Source organism: Sturnus vulgaris, chromosome 27 (assembly GCF_052056855.1).
Source record: "Sturnus vulgaris isolate bStuVul1 chromosome 27, bStuVul1.hap1, whole genome shotgun sequence".
Taxonomy (NCBI): Eukaryota; Metazoa; Chordata; class Aves; order Passeriformes; family Sturnidae; genus Sturnus; species Sturnus vulgaris.
In genome coordinates, this window is record NC_142269.1 from 895,567 (window position 1) to 912,141 (window position 16,575).

Here is a 16,575-nt window from a genome sequence, read left to right on the forward strand (position 1 = left end):
GTACTTGTCTGGAAAACCCATGTGGGATTCTCTTGGATGAGATGGATAACTTTGTGGAGAGCCACCTCCATGCTCTGGGCACGTGGTTTTGGGGTAAAAAGAGACAAAAAAGCCTCTGGACCAGTTGGATGCTGAGAACATTGCAGTGTGAGGAGCTCCTATGGAAACTGGGGAAAAGCCATGCCAGGGTTGTCTTTTCCAAAAGATAAACATGCCCCAAAAGTCCTTGTAAGAGGAATTGAAGTATTTTTAATCAAACAAGACTGAGAATACACACTCCAGCTATGGAAAGAAAAGTCATGTCAGTTGGAGCAGACCACCAAGAGGAGAAGGGAAAAACAGTGATGTGAACACAGATTCTGTTTGGGTTTCTTTCTTCGGCTTTTCAATTTTCAATTTTTCCACCAAAAGACCCCACTTTAGAAAAATCCAAATTGAACATGTAGCACAACATTTTTTGGCAACATTACTTGCAGGGATGATGAAAAAAGCTCTCTGGGGCATTTCCCCTTCTTCATTGCCAGCAGACCTTTATTAGCTTCTGCCAAAATACCCAACAAAGACAGCAAGACACAGAAGACACAGGTCTGCTCCTTGTAGGGCACCAGTAGAAAGTGTCCATAGTGCTGGGAGCTGCCACTTTTCCCATTGCACAACTCCAGGGGTCTTTTTCATACCTGTATTTTGAAGAAGGGGCAGTTTTTGGGGCTCTTGGCAGTGGCTGAACTTGAACAAAGACTGAAACATGCCCCATATGCAGAGTATGGTCCCTGTGCCATACTGGGAACTGTTGCTGTTCCCAGCAGGTTATTGGAGTCAATAGGATATTTCCAGTTTGGCTGCACTGTGGACATGCAGGAAGAAAATCAAAATTGGAGGGGAAGTGGGAAGAATTTACTCCAAACTACTGAATTTCACCAATGTTTGAAGAAAGAACCCAGAGGTTTTTCCCTATGCTTCCCTTTAAATAAAAAAATGTAAGATTTTATTCCTTTCTGGTGGTATATCCTGAGGAAATCATAGAATACTGCAATTTCAAGGATGCTTAAATCTCCCTAGGGCAGGAAACATTTATGTCTGTTCTTTACAGTGTGAAAACTGAGGCACAGAAGTATGAAGGGGCTCACACCAGACACTGTACGGCCCCAGTGGCAAAATCCCTGGGATGCAGAGGCCAGACAGCCCACAAACCTGCCCGGGCATCCCCCGACCCTGTATGGGACAAGGAAAAGGTGCCTCCAAAGAGGTCAAGACAAATCCCTCCACATGCATGGACCTCTCTGCTCAGCTACTTTCAGTGGCCACACGGAAGAGGGCAGTGGGAGAGGGGGAACCGGGGACAATCTAGAGTCCCCAGAATGGGGAAGGAGATAGGAAGGGAGGGAGGAAAGGAGGCTGCTGCTCCTCCAAGGCACTTAACCCCAGCATGGGGACGGTTTGGCCCCATCCCCTGCACAAGAGCAAGGAACAGCTTTGGCACTGGGCCCACCTGCCCAGGTAAAAGCAGGGCAATGAGGAGGGGGCAGAGCCAGAGCCTGTCCCTGTGGTAGCTGCCTTTGGGGACCTCAGCCACTGCTCTACTGCAGGGCTCCCTCACCTTTCCACCCTCGGAGCAGGGACATGGAGTCAACCTGAAGTCCAGGGCTTTGCTGAGACCTGTGGATCCATTTGGGCTGGGCCAGAGGATTTAACTAATTCCTGTGCTTCCCTCCAGTTCAAGCCCGCTCTATGTGGCTGTTCAGAGCCCCTAGGACCCATCTCCATGGCAGGGGAGTTCCCTCCCCTCTCCCATGCCATTACTTTACCCCACCTTTGGTGTCAAGATGAGAAATGACCTGGTCAGACCAAGCAGCAGTTACAGGACATCTGGAGACCCAGCAAGAGACAGGGGAATGACTCTGCCCCACTGCTACAAAAACATAGCCACATGAAGAAATATCTACAATCACTCCAGGGTTCTCCATCCATCCCCTCCCAACACAGAGGACCTTGGCACCTCTAGAGAGTTCCACCCTCCACCAGTAGCATTCCAGCATGTGCTCACTGGAAGGTTGTCACAGCTTCTCAGGAAATTACCCCCATAAGTTATCCCAGCAAAATCCTGGTGTCCTGTTACCTCAAACTCAACAAACCTAATAAAGGCAGTGACATGAGACATCATGCCCAGGATGGAGCTGGCAGAAAGCTGCTGCAGCCTGTCCTGGTTCTTCTGGCTCTTTCTGCTATGCCAGCAGGTCACACAGCTGCCAGGGAGATGACAAAGCAGCACCTCAGCTGTCCTGTCCTCCAGGCCTGCCCAGCACATGGGGCAGGAGCTGTGCAGGTGTCCCATGACCAAATGAGTTCATGCTCTCCTTGCAGGGCTGGGGCCACAGGCAGGACCTGTTCCTGTGCAGTGCCCCCCTCCCAGGGGTTCCCCACATGGGGACGTCGGCTCCCGGCGAGGCCTTTTGCTCCTGGCTCAGACAGCTGTGGATTGCTTGATGCTGTGGAAGCTCACGCGGGTCGGGGACGTGGGGATAGACATGGCCCTGGCCACGCGGGCACGGATGGAGTGCTTGTCCTGCCACCGGTGCCACCGCTTCCGTATGGCCGACCGCACCTGGGTGAGGTCAATGAGGGACATGGATCACCACACTGAGGCTGTTCACAGGCACCAGCCAAAAATGGATTAATGGTACGTGAATAGTAACAAAACAGGTTCATGCGGGATAAACTCTCCTGAGCCAGCCAAGGTGTGGGAGCATTTGGAGGAGGCAGAGGAAAGAGCTGCCCAAATATTTGGCCCCAGGATCCACTTCTACTCTCAGCTCTTTTGCTTTCTGCTGTTTGTGTTTTGAATCAGAGCCTGGGAGATGTCATCCACGTGCAATCCACATGTGTACGGGGCTCACCCTGGGGAAGGATTTCCCTGGGAGGGGGAGGACCCTTGTCCCTGTTGCACCAAATCATACAAGTGCATCCTGAGAACATCTCTTCCTGGGAGTGGATTTTCCTCCCCCAGAGGAGGAGACAGACAGCAGCCATTCCTGTCTGGGCAAAATCTGTGGCTGCAGCTGTACCTGGGGCTGGAGGTGAAGCACCAACTTCAATCACCAAAGACCTTCAGATGGAGAATTAGGGACCAGCACCCTCCAAGCCCTGTCCAGCTGTAGAGTCTCGTGCTGAACTTGTCTGCTCACAAGGAAGGGTGTAGACTCCCACAAAAAACCCCAGCCCCTTGTGCTCACCTCACTGTTCAGGAAGCAGTAGAAGACAGAGACAAAGAAGCCCTGGAAGGAGACAAGCAGCAGAGTCACAAGCCAACAGGTACCCCCAAGCCAGGAGCTTTGAAATAGCTCTGGGATTTGGGGATGTCTGGTTTCGGGAGGGTGCAGAAGCAGGATGAGGCATCAGCTAGGATGGGCTCCTTCACATCCCTTGGTGAAAGGACTGGGATGGAAGCCAGTGTGGAGGATCATTACCTGAAAAGACTCCAGAAACGAGTTGAAGTAGATGAAGACTATCCTGGAGATCTCATCCTCCCCCGGGTTGACAAAGAATAACATGTAGGTGATCCCCAGCAAGGGCAGCAGCACCAGTGTGGCCTTGACTGCTTTCCTAGGGAGAAAACAGGGACTCGAGCTGCTACAGCACAGCCCTGGGCACAAAGACTCCACCCATCCCACTCCCAGCACGGCTTGGACTGGTCTGCTGGGACTTGGAAACCAGTGGCTGGAGGAGGATGGAGCCAAGTTGGGCTGTTTGCCAGTGCAGTTCTCAAGGGACTGGGATGGTTTGAGCACTGGGGACCTGCTCTGCTTCTGCGCCCAGAAAAGGGCAGTGGAGAGCAGAGGCCTGACCTTGAGCTGGCATGGAATGATTGCTTGGCTGATCTACAGCTTAACTGAAAAGGAATCAAGGCGGGTATAATAATTCACACCTTTCAACATGAGTTTGTGAAAACCGTATCTCAGGTAATTAATTTAATATCTTGATGAGATTATAAGTGCAGTTTTTGTAGTTACACTCTCATACAGAGAGTGTGGGAAGGATTGGGGCTTGGCACCTCATTCCTTTGGATCAGAGGACAAGAACAATGCCAAGTCATCACTTTTTTGCTTAAAGATCCTGCTAATGGACAGATTCCAGCAGTAGATGGTCATCCCTGGAGAGTCTGAGCTGGGCAGGGAGGGGTCTGGGACCTGTTTTGCACCTCTGTCTTAGAGGAGAGAAGAGTCCCTGACACAAATGGGCTGATGACGTGGAGGAGCTGAAGGGAACCAAGGATGGGAGCTGGAAAACTACAGTACAGCACATTCACTGGTGTAGCTTCTCCAAGGGGCAGCCATGGCAGCAGGGGACACATCAGTCTTTCACCATCTAAGGTGAGCAGGAACCCTCCAGGGCTGTCCCTTGCCTGGTTTAAGCAGAAGTGCACAGTTTATAACATACCAAGTTCTCCAAGCTTTCCTGTCCCACAGAATATTTCTGGGAAGTGAAAATGTTCTCCTGTCCAAAGGTGATAAACCCTCCCAAAATGAAGCCAATACTGGAAAACCAAAAGTCTCTCAAAATTGCTGACTGGGGCCAACCAGCCTTTTCCCAGAACCTTTATCTTTGTTTACCCCAAGCTGAACCCCTGATCCTAGTTCAATACTCTGTGATGAGGAAAGCTGGCATTTCCCAGTAATAGAACCAGAATTTTTCCATTCTCAGCTGAAAAAGCCACCCTCCATCTCAAAACAGCTTCTCTTAACCTGGCACAGATTCCCCAATTCCTGCCTACAAAATGATTCAGACAGAGGCAATGATGAAGCTCAAATTGTTTTCTATTCCAGGTACTTTGGGGAGCAGCTCTGACTGTGCACCTCCTATGTGGTCTGCAAAATATTCCCCAACAGGCAAGGAAGGGTTAAATCTTCCTGCCTTGTGCTGAGGGAATACTGTCTTCTGCTTTACAAGGATGTGTTGGGGTGGCATTGATTTATCACTCCTTCCTCAGCTTTTGCTTTTCTGTCAAGCAGTGATGTAATTCTCACCTCCATGCCAGGATTTGCAGCTCCCAGCCTGGAGAGCTCATCAGGTCCCACCAGAACAGGCTTTTGCAAAGAGACTCAAATCCCAAAGGTTCACTTCAAAGGCAGAAACGGTCACCCACACTCTACATCACAAGGCTCTCCCTGGCCAGATTTAATGACCATGTACCTCCAAAGAGGATTTGCAGTGCTCTTAGGTGTCTCTCCATGCTCCTATCCCCTTGCTACCAGGATAATGGGGCTGTTCCCATCCCCACTAATCATGAGAGAACCCAGTTCCTAGGTTGGCTTCTTGCAGGGTGGCTCATGCTCTTACCTGTACTGGATTGTCTCGGACGTGGTTGAAGCTCGGAGCTTTGTCATGAGGATTCGGACAATGTTGAATAGAAAGATGAAGTTGATCTGGGAGGAACAGGGTCACTGGTTAGTGTTTGTTTCCCCAGTATTTCCTCCCATTTATTTTGCAATGGTGGGGGGGGAGGGAGATGGGGGAGTCAGGGGAAATGAGTGTTTCCTTTTGAACCTAATCTACTGCCTTCCATGCACCATGAGAGGATGTCTGCCTTGTTTAAAAACACTTGAACAATAAGATTTCGGAGTTTGGTCAAGGGATCAGGGCAGTAGGGCATGCCACGAGATTGCCAAGGAAGCACAAGTGCTAGAGAAAGGGCTGAAGGTGAAAAAGTAGAGGGAGAGGAAGAATCTAAGGTGCAGAGTGGCTGCCATCCCAGCCAGGATCTGCCTGGCTGCTCTCCTGGCTGCTGAATTGCTAATAAGGGAATGGGGAGGCATCTTTGGAGCTGAACACAATTGACAGGAGTTAGCAGTGGCCTGGCTGCCTGACAGTCAGGGAAATGGGAAGCAGGATCAATTATTCCATCATGCCGGTGATTTTTACTCCCTTGAGTTTTCTCAGCATTGGGTAAGGCATAAGGAACAGTTTTGGGGCTTTGGATTTCCCCCTGCAAATACAGGTTGAACCCCAGCTTGTGACCTGCCACCTCTGCTCATCTTTGTCCTCCCCAAAAGACAAAGCCCCATCCATGTGATCCTTGGATCAAGCATTGCTACTCAGCTGGGGACCAGGAGCAGAGAATTGGAATCAGGATCAGGGAATGGCGTCAAGGATCCCAGGCTTCTGCAAATGTTTGGCAAAGCATCCACCCACACCTAAACAATGCCAGGGCAGGAATGGAGGGACCTACTGATGCACATTGAAGTCTTCTGATGGGACATCCCTGTCAGAATGAGGTTTCCAGGCTCCTTCTTTAGCCCACCCCAAGCCCAAAATTGCTCAAGGGGCAGTTTGGGTGAAGGGCAGTGCTGCTGTGGGGAAGCAGAACCAGCCCCAGCAGAGTGAAGGACGGGGCAATACCCTGTACAGAAGTTGCTGTGTCCCACCTGCACAAGGGGGACTCTGTATTTAGCACACAAGGTCACTTTGCTCTTACCAGAAGCACCAGGATCATGGGGCCTTGGTAAATATAGTCAGTATAAACTCCAGCTCGCTTCCCAAACCAGCACCTGCAAGGCAAGGACAAGCGGTGTTGGGGACAAGTCTGACATGACAGTGACCTACATAGACTCCTGTCCTTGCACAGTCTGTAAGTTCACTGTGTGTGAGGTGAAAGCACTAGAACTCACACTGCTGCAGCCATTGTGGAATAGCTTCCCTGGGAACCCAGTAAAAGGAGGTGTGTGTGGGCTTGTGAGAGTGTTTAGGGGCCACATATGGATGTGGGAGCTGGTTATTACAGGACAAGCAGGGACACCCTCCTCACAAAGCAGGTGACTGCCCCCGCTGTCTTTTGCATGGGAGCAGCCTCACCCTCATCCTGGGGGCAGTTTTGGGAACAACAATATAAGAAAGATCTGAAGTCATTAGAGAGCATCCAAAGGAAGGACATGAAGATGGGAGCAGTGTGGAGGGGCCACATGCAAAGCAGCTGAGGGCACTTGGAATGTTCAGCTGGGGCAGAGGAGACTGAGTTTAGACTTCACCAGGGGCTGCAGCTCCTCCCCATGGGCAGCCCCCATCTCTGCTCCCTGTAACAGGGATGGGACCCAAGGAAATGGCTTGAGGTTGTGTCACAGAGGAATTTGGGATGGAGATCAGGAAAAGATTCTCGCCCCAGAGGGTGCTGGGCACTGCCCAGGCTCCCCAGGGAAATATTACAGCCCTGAGACTGCCAGAGCTCCAGGAGCTTCTGGGCAATGCTCTCAGGGATGCACAGGGTGGGATTGCTGGGGTGTCTGTGCATGGCAAGGAGTCAGACTCAATGATGCTTGTGGGTTCCTTCCAGCTCAGGATACTCCATGATTCGCCATAATCTCACACACACAGGTCTGGGTCAGCTCTGTCCTCAGCAAACCCTGTGGGAGCTCAGTCAGTTGTATCCCTGTCCTGGGAGCACCTTGTCAAGGTTGTTCAATCAGGGCCTGTGTGAGTAGCATGGGGCTTCTGAAGACAGCAGAGAGAACTACCTTTGGAAAACAGAACAAACTGCCGTTCATCTCAACGGGCTCCTTTCAACTTCCCACTCTGGCATGAACTCTCAGGTACCTGTTAAGACCTTCATTAGCGGCTGCCTGTGAAAATGACTCAGGTGGGGGAATTTATATCTCTTCTGGTTTAATCTCAGCTCCATTTAGCAAACCTATTGTAGGAGATCTGGTTTAATCTCTTTTTCCCCCTCAAAAATCACATTTGCTTTTTGAGGAGAAACAAGCAGGGGCAGGGCTTGTGCTGCAGAGAGCTGAAAGGTGGGATAAAAGAAAGAATGGAAGAATACTATCCTTTTTTTCCCTCCCTGACAGAATTCCTGACACAACTGATCCCCGAGGATCTGGGATAGAAAGAAGAATGGAGGATAAGAGCAATCAGGCTCACTTCTCATTGTCGTAGTAGAGCTTCCCAATGGCCCAGGCAACGATGATGGGAAAGGGGATACCTGCAGAAGAACACACAGGTGAGTCTCAGAGTGCAAGATCACCACAAAACCACATCATAACAGGGCTTTTCTCACATACAAACCACCCAGTGAGATGATGTGTCCATGTAAATCCCATCCTCCTGCTCCTGGCACCCTTATTGCAGCTCTTTGTGTGCAAGAACAGAAGCAGGGGATGGAGGGGGTGTCACCCATTACTAAACCCTGGGTACCCCTGAGTGAGAGGAAGCCTGGCACTCACACCAGCCGATGCAGATGAACATCCACTTGCGGAGCTTGTCCGTGGAGTAGGTGAGCACGATGGCCGTGTGCAGGTAGCAACCCTCGCCAAACATCCAGAAAAAGTTGGTGACGTGGAAGTAATTGTAGGCAGCAGTGACCAAGCGGCACCAAACCTGCCAGGAGATGTGGAGCTTGTCAAACTCTGTGCCACAGTGGTGCAAACAGTGCATGAAGCAGCACAGACCCTGGCAGAGCAGTCAAACCCGTGTTTCTCACGGCCTGCCAGCCTCCAGCTAGCCCTATTCACCCCCTGAAGTTGCTTTTGTAGACACATCTTAGTGACTTCAAACTGAAAGAGAGTAGTTTTAGAGAAGAAATTCTTCCCTGCGAAGGTGGTGAGGCCCTGGCACAGGTTTCCTAGAGAAGTTGTGACTGTTCCATCCCTGGAAGTATCTCAGGCCAGATTGGATGAGGCTTGGCGCAAGCTGGGATAGCGAAGGTGTCCCTCTCCATAGCAAGGGAGTTAGAACCAAATTTAAGGTCCCTTCAGACCCAAACCACTTTGTGGTTCTGTGATCTCCAGGGTCCTCACACCCCCCAGCTGCTCAGGGCTGGGCTCAGCCTGGCAGAGCTGCACCTACCACATTGCTCTCGTGCACCTCTGGGTTCATGGTGAGCTGCACCACAAACCACGTGGCATTGCGGAGGATGAAGGCTGTGATCAGGTTCCAGTGGATGATGTTTCTCAGGCACCGGATGCTCCTGGAGAGGGGTGGAACAAGGCACCATCAGAGCAGGGGGACTGGGTACAGCGCTGTTTGTGGAGCTGAGTGTCTCTGTTGGGACCATGCCCTGGGTGAGGTGGGCAGGAGAAAGACCAGGAGGTAGAAGGCACCAATGAGGACACTCTGCCTCTGTAACCAGGCGCTTTAAAAAAGCAGCAGAAGAAAATCAACCCTGAGACAGGCAGGATACCTCCAGCCTGGAGTGCAGTGGCTGTGGGGGAGGAGATGGCAAAGCACAGGAGCTGGGTGCATCCCTGCCTGAGATGACCTCGCAGGAACACGGCAGCAGGTTTGTCACTCACCGCAGGCGCATGAAGAGGACAAAGGCCACGAGGAGGGCCCCCAGAGAAACACAGTGGCCCAGGTAGTTGATGATGACAGCAATGTGGTAGTGCAGCTTGCTCTTCTTCTGGGAGTGGGGGAGATGGGCAGAGGGTCAGCAGCAGCCCCAGTACCAGCACAAACCTACCTCCTCCATCCCATCACCTTTGGCAGATACACCTCAAATTTTGGGTCCTTTTTCAGGAAGCAATTGGACCCCACCCTGGGACAGGACAGTGGGAATGGATGGAGATGGGGCTAATGTGGGTTAACAGCTAACCAGCCTGGTTTCACATCCCATTTGTACCAGAGCAGCTCACTGGACAGCTCAATGCTGGGACATCCCAACCCATTCTCTGGGGAAACCCTGCAAGAACTCAGCTGAGCTCACTGGAATCTTAAATCTCAGTTCACCCCGCCATTACCCTGGGGGTAATTGAGAGGCTGGGATGAATTTGGGCAGAGGGAAAGTGTGAGTGATAATTGAATTAATTGATCACTCCTGCTCTTAGGCACTCATCCAATCAGTGAATTAGCAATTAAGTGAGTGAGAAAACCATTCCTGGCAAGAGATATCAGCATCTTAAACACCAGAGTTGATACCAACTGCAAATGAAAAACTCGTATGTCTTTTCCTCTTCAAGGAGGTGGCTTGACCTACTCAGGGGCTTGTAATTCTTGATGGTCATTTTGTTATCTCTTTCAGCTTCCTAAATATCTTCTTTATTTCATTGCCAGCAGGGAAGGACAGGGTTTTCACTGAGTACTGTGTCAGGAGGGAGCTGCAGGAGAGTGACAGGGCTGATCTGTACCCAGAGACCCTGGGGACCTCATACTGCCAATCCTGTTAGATTTTTAATGGGGATGGAAACAGGCATGGCTTTATTTCTGATAGGGAATAAAAATGCAAATCAAGAAGGGATCATAATTGCCACATGCAACTTTATCACTGGGATGCTGCTGCATGCTCAGCCCTCAGCTCCCACGGGCCATTCCTGTCCTGGATGCTGTTGCCTTTCAAAACTCCATTGTGTGTCTCTCACCCTCCAGCCAAGACCCCAGGGGCTCCCAAGCTCCTACCTCTTCACTGAGGATCTCCTGGCACTGGGAGTAGTTGACACGTGCTGCCCAGCTCCCGTTCGTGAGGCATTCCCTGTACCCATTATCTGAAAGAGAGGATGCCCATCCAAGGGTTAACAGAGCATGGGGATGGGCACAGGCATGTGACCAGACTGTCACTAGTGCAGGGCACTGGCATCAGGTCAGTGGCATCTTCTGTTTTGAAGGCAGCTCAGCTACTGCCTTGGTCACAATTGCAGAACCAAAATCCTTGGAATATTTCAGGCCTGCTCAAGAGCCTTGGGTCTGCACCAGCTCTGCCCTTGGCACTGGGGGACCCCAACACCTCCTCACCACACGCAGGGATGCAGCAGAATCAGCACCAGTTAGACTCTTTCATTTTCACTCCACTGTTTGCTAGGGTGATCATGTGCCAGCCCAGGATCTCTGCTGAGATGGCAGCAAGAAGTTTCACTTCTCTCTCTGAATTAGGAGCTTTTGTGTCTCCCAGTAAGGACAGTAGGTGTCACTGCTAATTGGGAAGGAATGGCCCAGGTGCCCCAGAGAGTCTGTGGTTGGTGTCAGCACTGGGGTGATGCCAGCACTGGGGTGAGATTGGGCTTCCATTGATGGGAGACCATGAGCCTCGTCAGGGTGATGGGGTGGGAAGGGCTCAGAGACAGGCTCAAGTTGTGATTAATGCAGAGAGACTCCTACAGTGGCACAGGAGGCACCACAAAGCAGGAGCTGTGTGTCTGTGCCATCCTCCATGGCTGCAAGAATGTGCAGGATGGAAAAAAATTGTGCTTTTTGTGAGAAGCAAGGTGTTTCTTTCATCAAAAACAGCACTTGGGTGATCAGAAACTCAACGTCATGCTAGGAACTACTTCAGGCACCTTTCACATGCAATTGCTTCATCCTCTACTCTCAGCATGTCACTGGCAGTGACAGTGTAGTCACCTGTGCCAGGAGGGGACAAGGTTCAAAGTCTTCTGGTCTTTGCTCATCTGGGGGCTTCAGACCCCTATACCACCTCCAAGGGCAGGGCAGGATCACTCCTCTACCTTTGTCCCCAAGATGGGGACATCAGCCCTCTCCCTCCCAGGAGGACCTGCTTATAAAGCTGCTTCTCTGAAACGATCCTCCCTGAAATCTGGAGTCTAAGGCTCTGTTTTCTTTATGGTTGACGAGCTTTGTTCCCAGAGGTGTCACTCGTGTGTCAGAAGCCTCTGCTGGCATGTCCCCAGCAGCGCTGCCCCTCTCTCTTACTGGTGGTGTTGTAGCGCACGCCGTAGAAGTACTCAGGGCAGGGCCGGGCCACCAGCTGTCCCACGGCGCTCGGTGGCCAGCACGTGCCAATCAGATCCACCGAGGCATTGCACTGGGGCCCTGCAAGGACCAAGAGCACAGCGTTAGCAGAGGTCTCTGGGCCACCAGGGGCCCCTTCCAGGCTGTTGAAAGGTCAAGATTTGCCTGTGGAGCTGGGGCTGCTGGATGAGCTGATGGGTCACCACAAGCTCAGCCCCCAGAAAACCCTCGTGGCAGACATCAAATGGGGGCTGTGCAAGACTTGCAAGGGCTGGTTAAATCATCATAGCCATGGCTATTACTCTGGTCCTGTCTAAACTACTGGGCTGAGCCAAGTTCTGGAACAAACTTGGTTTCAGACCTGGCTTCCAAGTCCATTTGGGGTTCCCTAGCTCTGGTTTCCCAGCCCTGCTCCTTCCTTCAGCCATGACTTTGGCACCTAGTCCCACAACAGGCAGTAAGCCAGACTTGCTCTTCCTCAGTGGTGGGTCCAGTCTGGTTCTAAGCCTCTCCAAACACCTCATACCTCCTGGCTGCAAAATCTCCTTCTCAGCCATTCCCGTTGGTCTCTTCCAGTCTTTCCTGGGTAGAAAACTCCAAAGCTGCTGCTATTTCAGATTTCAAGGATTTATGTGCTTTTCCCAGCTACACAAGTGTGCTAACGTAGACACTAGGTAGGCCAGATTGCAGGATTTTTGATGTATAATTTGTGTATATTTAGAACAACATGTAGTGTAGCTAAATATGTCCCCGTTCCATCTCACAGTGAGGTTGGAAGCACAATGGCTGCAATATCCATATACTACAATCCAAGACAAGCAGAAAATGGGTGGGCAGGAGATGCTGGAAGGAGCAGAGTTCAGTCCAAACCGCTCCTGGGTACCAGAGATGTTTGTGCTGCTGGCACAGAGACAGAAATTGCCATTTCCTAAGACAACACACCCCAACTCACAGCTCCTTGGATGCGAGAACACAGCATTTCCTCTTCCCCTGGATTTGTGGTTGTTATATGAATGCCTTTCCCAAAAATTCCTATGGATGGGGCTGGCTAAAAAGCGACCAAAGGAAAAAAAGCAAAATAATGCTGCTGCTGCTGCTGCTGAAGGTTTTTATGGAGGAATATTTGTTTTCATCAATTATCTGAAAAATTGGCTTCTTGTTATTTTGTGATGTTCTCAGAGAAAATTTGCAGGGCTTTCGGTGTCTTCAAATATCTTAGCAAGGGAAAACAGCTTCCAAGCATGTGAGCTAGGGAAGTATCAGAGCATGGTGAGTATTGCCTTCTGCCTCCCAAAGCTTGTGGGGAGAAATTAATTTTAACAATGACCTTTGCTTTTAGCTTTGCTAATGTGTAGGGTTGCTGTGGCAACCTTCCCTTTAAGTTAACTGTTTTAAGCCTGTATTATATAGGAAACAAGATGCCTTTTTCATCATGTGTGTGCCTGTGCCTTTCTGCATCCTTTTAAATTTATTGATCTCCTTTGTTGTTTTGACCCAAATTTGACAGAGAAATAGAGGGTCACAGTTAAAAATTTTATTATAACATTCATCCATGTAAAGGAAAAAAACCCCAGTAATTACTTGAACAAAGGACAAAGTTAAATTGCAAGTGCTCTCCCTGTTAGGCACCCTGTTAGGTGAGAAGCTGCGTGAATGACTGGAACGGGAAAGCTTCACTTGGAACAATGCAGCACAGGAAAATGGGGCTTGCACACTACTGAGCATGGCAACTCACGAAGCTATCACAACTCCTCCCGGGACTGGTAGGGCTGCACACAAACTCAATTTTCTTTGCATACTCTTTTGCCTCAGTTTCCCTCCTGCATTCCAGGGTCTGTTCTGGGGGACAGACAGAGATTGCTCAGGGAGGACAAACAGGAAGAGTGAGTAATTAAAAGTCAGCAGGGCCAGAGAGCAACAATGATGATACTCTCCACCAGTAAAACAAACCCACAGCAATGCCATTAATAACCAAACACAAGATAGAGTCATGGAAATGTGTGGTTACTGTGCTGCAAAGAGAGAGAAAAGACAGCAACACACACGGAGCTCTTTAGGGAAAAAAGGCCAATTTATTGTACAGACAGCCCGGATTTAAAGTGTGTTAGTGCAGCCAGGACAGGACAGGAGCTCATTGGACAATTGGGAAAAACATCCTCGGGACAGCACCTCAGGATGTGTCCCACGGCAAAGACACCAGGTGTTAATCTTTATTATGAATTCCACTCTGTTTGTCACCATGTTCTCACCCTGGGAGACTCCTCCCTAACTGAAGCTGCAGTCAGCTTGTCAGCCTGGGAATGGAGCTGAGAGTCAGGAGAAATCCAGGCCTGAAAAGGATTTCCAAGCTGTAATTCCCCAGCTCTGTGAATGTGTGTGTCCACAGGAATGATGTAGCCAGACAGAGGTGCATCATTCTGTGATACGTCTGCTCAAGGCTGGATTTAATATCTCCACCTTTCTCCAAGGCACTTCGTGTGATGCTGCTTGGCACTCCTGTTAGAGCACGACAGGATCCCACCAGACACCAAACCCAGTGGGTCCCACCAGTCCCACCACAGGGAAAGTACCAGTATCAGCAGAAGCTCAGCCCTCCTCATCCCCTGGGTTGGGGTAGTGCTGGGGGTTACATTGGGGTCTGGAGCTGCAATCAGATGAAGAGATGCTCAGTCAGGCTGTAGGATGCTCCTGGACCTCTCCCTGTGCTTCACTCCCGTGCTGCCACTGGCAGCATTTGGAGCTCTGTCCAACCAGGTTTTCATCTAGTGGGTGGCTGTAATATTTTTCTCAGGCTTACACTGAGAAAAACTTGATGAAGAAAAGCTGCAGAAAGCAGATGCTGCTCTTTCTGCCCTCTCCAGCATATAGAAAATAGTAAAAAACCCCTCCTGATACGGAAGTGATAAGTAAAACAGTGAAGACAGAGTGCCATGAGGGCTGCAACATCCCCTTTGCTCAGGAGAACTCTCTGCTCCAGCTACCCCTGAGTGGTGCCCGGCTCCCAGCATTTAGAGCACTGTTTAGCACAGAAATGATGTTTCAGTAATAAATGCTTCCCTGCCTGCTAGGTGGCCCATCCATGTTTGCAGGGGACTATTCCACAGGCTCTGCACACTTGTGCTTTGGCTTCTCAGCTCCATTGTCTGCACAGGTTTGGTCTTCACAGATTTACAGCAAGAAAGGTCAGTGAGTTTCCTACCTGCACTCAATCTCCCTACTGTGGCTTCTTCCCACACAGAAACATGCTGTTTGGAGGAGGAAGGAGCAGGCCTGTGGACACACACATTTAGAGAGCTAGGGAATTACAGCTTGGAAATCCTTTTCAGGCCTGGATTTCTCCTGACTCTCAGCTCCATTCCCAGGCTGACAAGCTGACTGCAGCTTCAGTTAGGGAGGAAGTCTCCCAGGGTGAGAAACAGAGTGGAATTCATAATAAAGATTAACACCTGGTGTCTTTGCCGTGGGACACATCCTGAGGTGCTGTCCCGAGGATGTTTTTCCCAATTGTCCAATGAGCTCCTGTCCTGTCCTAGCTGCACTAACACACTTTAAATACGGGCTGTCTGTACAATAAAGTTGGCCTTTTTTCCCCAAAAGAAGTCCGTGTGTGTTACTGTCTTTTCTCTCTCTCTGCAGAGCAGTAACCATACAGGCCCTACTTTGAGACAAGGAATGTGGCACAGGGGAAGTTGCGCCAATCCCTTCTCACCCTATTGCCTTTGAGTTGTGCTGCTTTGAAGCAATATAAAGCATTTATTTTCTTCTGAAGAAAAAGTGTCTGTCCGGGGACTTACACTGAGACAACTGTAACACAATAACTGTCTCAGGATAACTGTAGCAGTATCCCATCTGTTTCTAGAAAACATCCTTCTCCAGCTTGCTCCCACCACTTGCTGGGGTCTCCAAGATGGCTCTGAGCTAAAGCAAGGAACCATGTCACACCTGGCAGAGTAAAGCTCTCCACTCCCAGCTAATCTGCCAAAAGATTTTGATCAAATCTGAAGAGGATGGAGCATGTTTATCCTGGTCTGGCAGTACCAGACGTGTGGCCACAGTGCTCTTGAGCTGCTGCCAGGAGGTCTGAAGGATTATCATACCTTCAAGCCATTGCTGGGATACTCTGAAGAAGGGTAAAACAAAGGTTGTGCTGATATAACTGTGCTTGTAAACACATCCTGCTTTGCACTGGGGAGAACTGTGCAGCAGCACAATGTCCCAGTTTGCTGCTGTGCACAGACACAACTCTGAAGTGTGGAAGGGTGAAGCCTTTCTTCTCTTCTGCAATGCAGAGGGGGCAGGAGAGATGGTGGAAATCTGAACTAAAGGCTCATTCCCATGGCTGGGAATGATGGGGTTATTTATCTAAGGTGTCGCAAGAGCCTAACAGCTGAAAGTTGTTAACCTATATCACTACCTGTCCTGGGCTCTTCTTCAACCATAGTTATCTCTGTCCAGCCCTGATGTCCTTTGTGACTGCACTGCTGCTGCTGCCTCGAGCCTCTGGCTCCCTGAGAATGTCCCCTGTGTCTCTGCTGTAACATTTGCAATTGGCAATCAGGGCTTCATCTCCACATCTAATCAAAATAGAACTCACTGTGGTGTCTAATGCATATACTGTGGAATTGCACAAAAATCTCTTTGTCTTTCCCAGGCAGCTTCACCAGAGTGGTGAAGAAGAAAGACTAATTTCACACCTTATTGCCCCAAAACAAGCACCTTTGATGGACTCTTTTATTTCCAGGTGCTGAGGTGCCAGGGAGGGGTGGCTGGGTCAAGCTGCCGAGTCACTCAGATGTTAAATGCTTGAGTAGCACCTTGGGGCATTGAGGGAAATGGACTGGGGGACAATTTATATTAACATGGGGTAGAAATTGGCGTGGTGGAATTTTGCCTTCCCTCTGATCAATGGTT

General features: G+C 50.1%; 1 protein-coding gene across 3 annotated transcripts in view; it reads right to left on the minus strand.

Moving 5' to 3' along the window:
- Positions 1 to 229: 229 nt before the first annotated feature.
- The window catches only part of CRHR1 (corticotropin releasing hormone receptor 1), a 29,348-nt gene continuing 13,002 nt past the window's right edge, over positions 230 to 16,575 (minus strand). Inside the window, exons 3-13 of one of the 3 annotated variants that reach the window (XM_014884791.2) lie at positions 11,626 to 11,745; positions 10,378 to 10,463; positions 9,279 to 9,385; positions 8,833 to 8,953; positions 8,211 to 8,364; positions 7,909 to 7,969; positions 6,470 to 6,542; positions 5,335 to 5,420; positions 3,465 to 3,600; positions 3,231 to 3,272; positions 230 to 2,602 (exon numbers count right to left, since the gene is read on the minus strand). In XM_014884791.2, the coding sequence (XP_014740277.1) occupies positions 2,462 to 2,602; positions 3,231 to 3,272; positions 3,465 to 3,600; positions 5,335 to 5,420; positions 6,470 to 6,542; positions 7,909 to 7,969; positions 8,211 to 8,364; positions 8,833 to 8,953; positions 9,279 to 9,385; positions 10,378 to 10,463; positions 11,626 to 11,745 (1,127 nt within the window). In that variant the 3' untranslated portion in view covers positions 230 to 2,461. The remainder of the gene's footprint in view (positions 2,603 to 3,230; positions 3,273 to 3,464; positions 3,601 to 5,334; positions 5,421 to 6,469; positions 6,543 to 7,908; positions 7,970 to 8,210; positions 8,365 to 8,832; positions 8,954 to 9,278; positions 9,386 to 10,377; positions 10,464 to 11,625; positions 11,746 to 16,575) is intronic. The other 2 variants (XM_088179457.1, XM_088179458.1) reach the window with 2 other exon arrangements.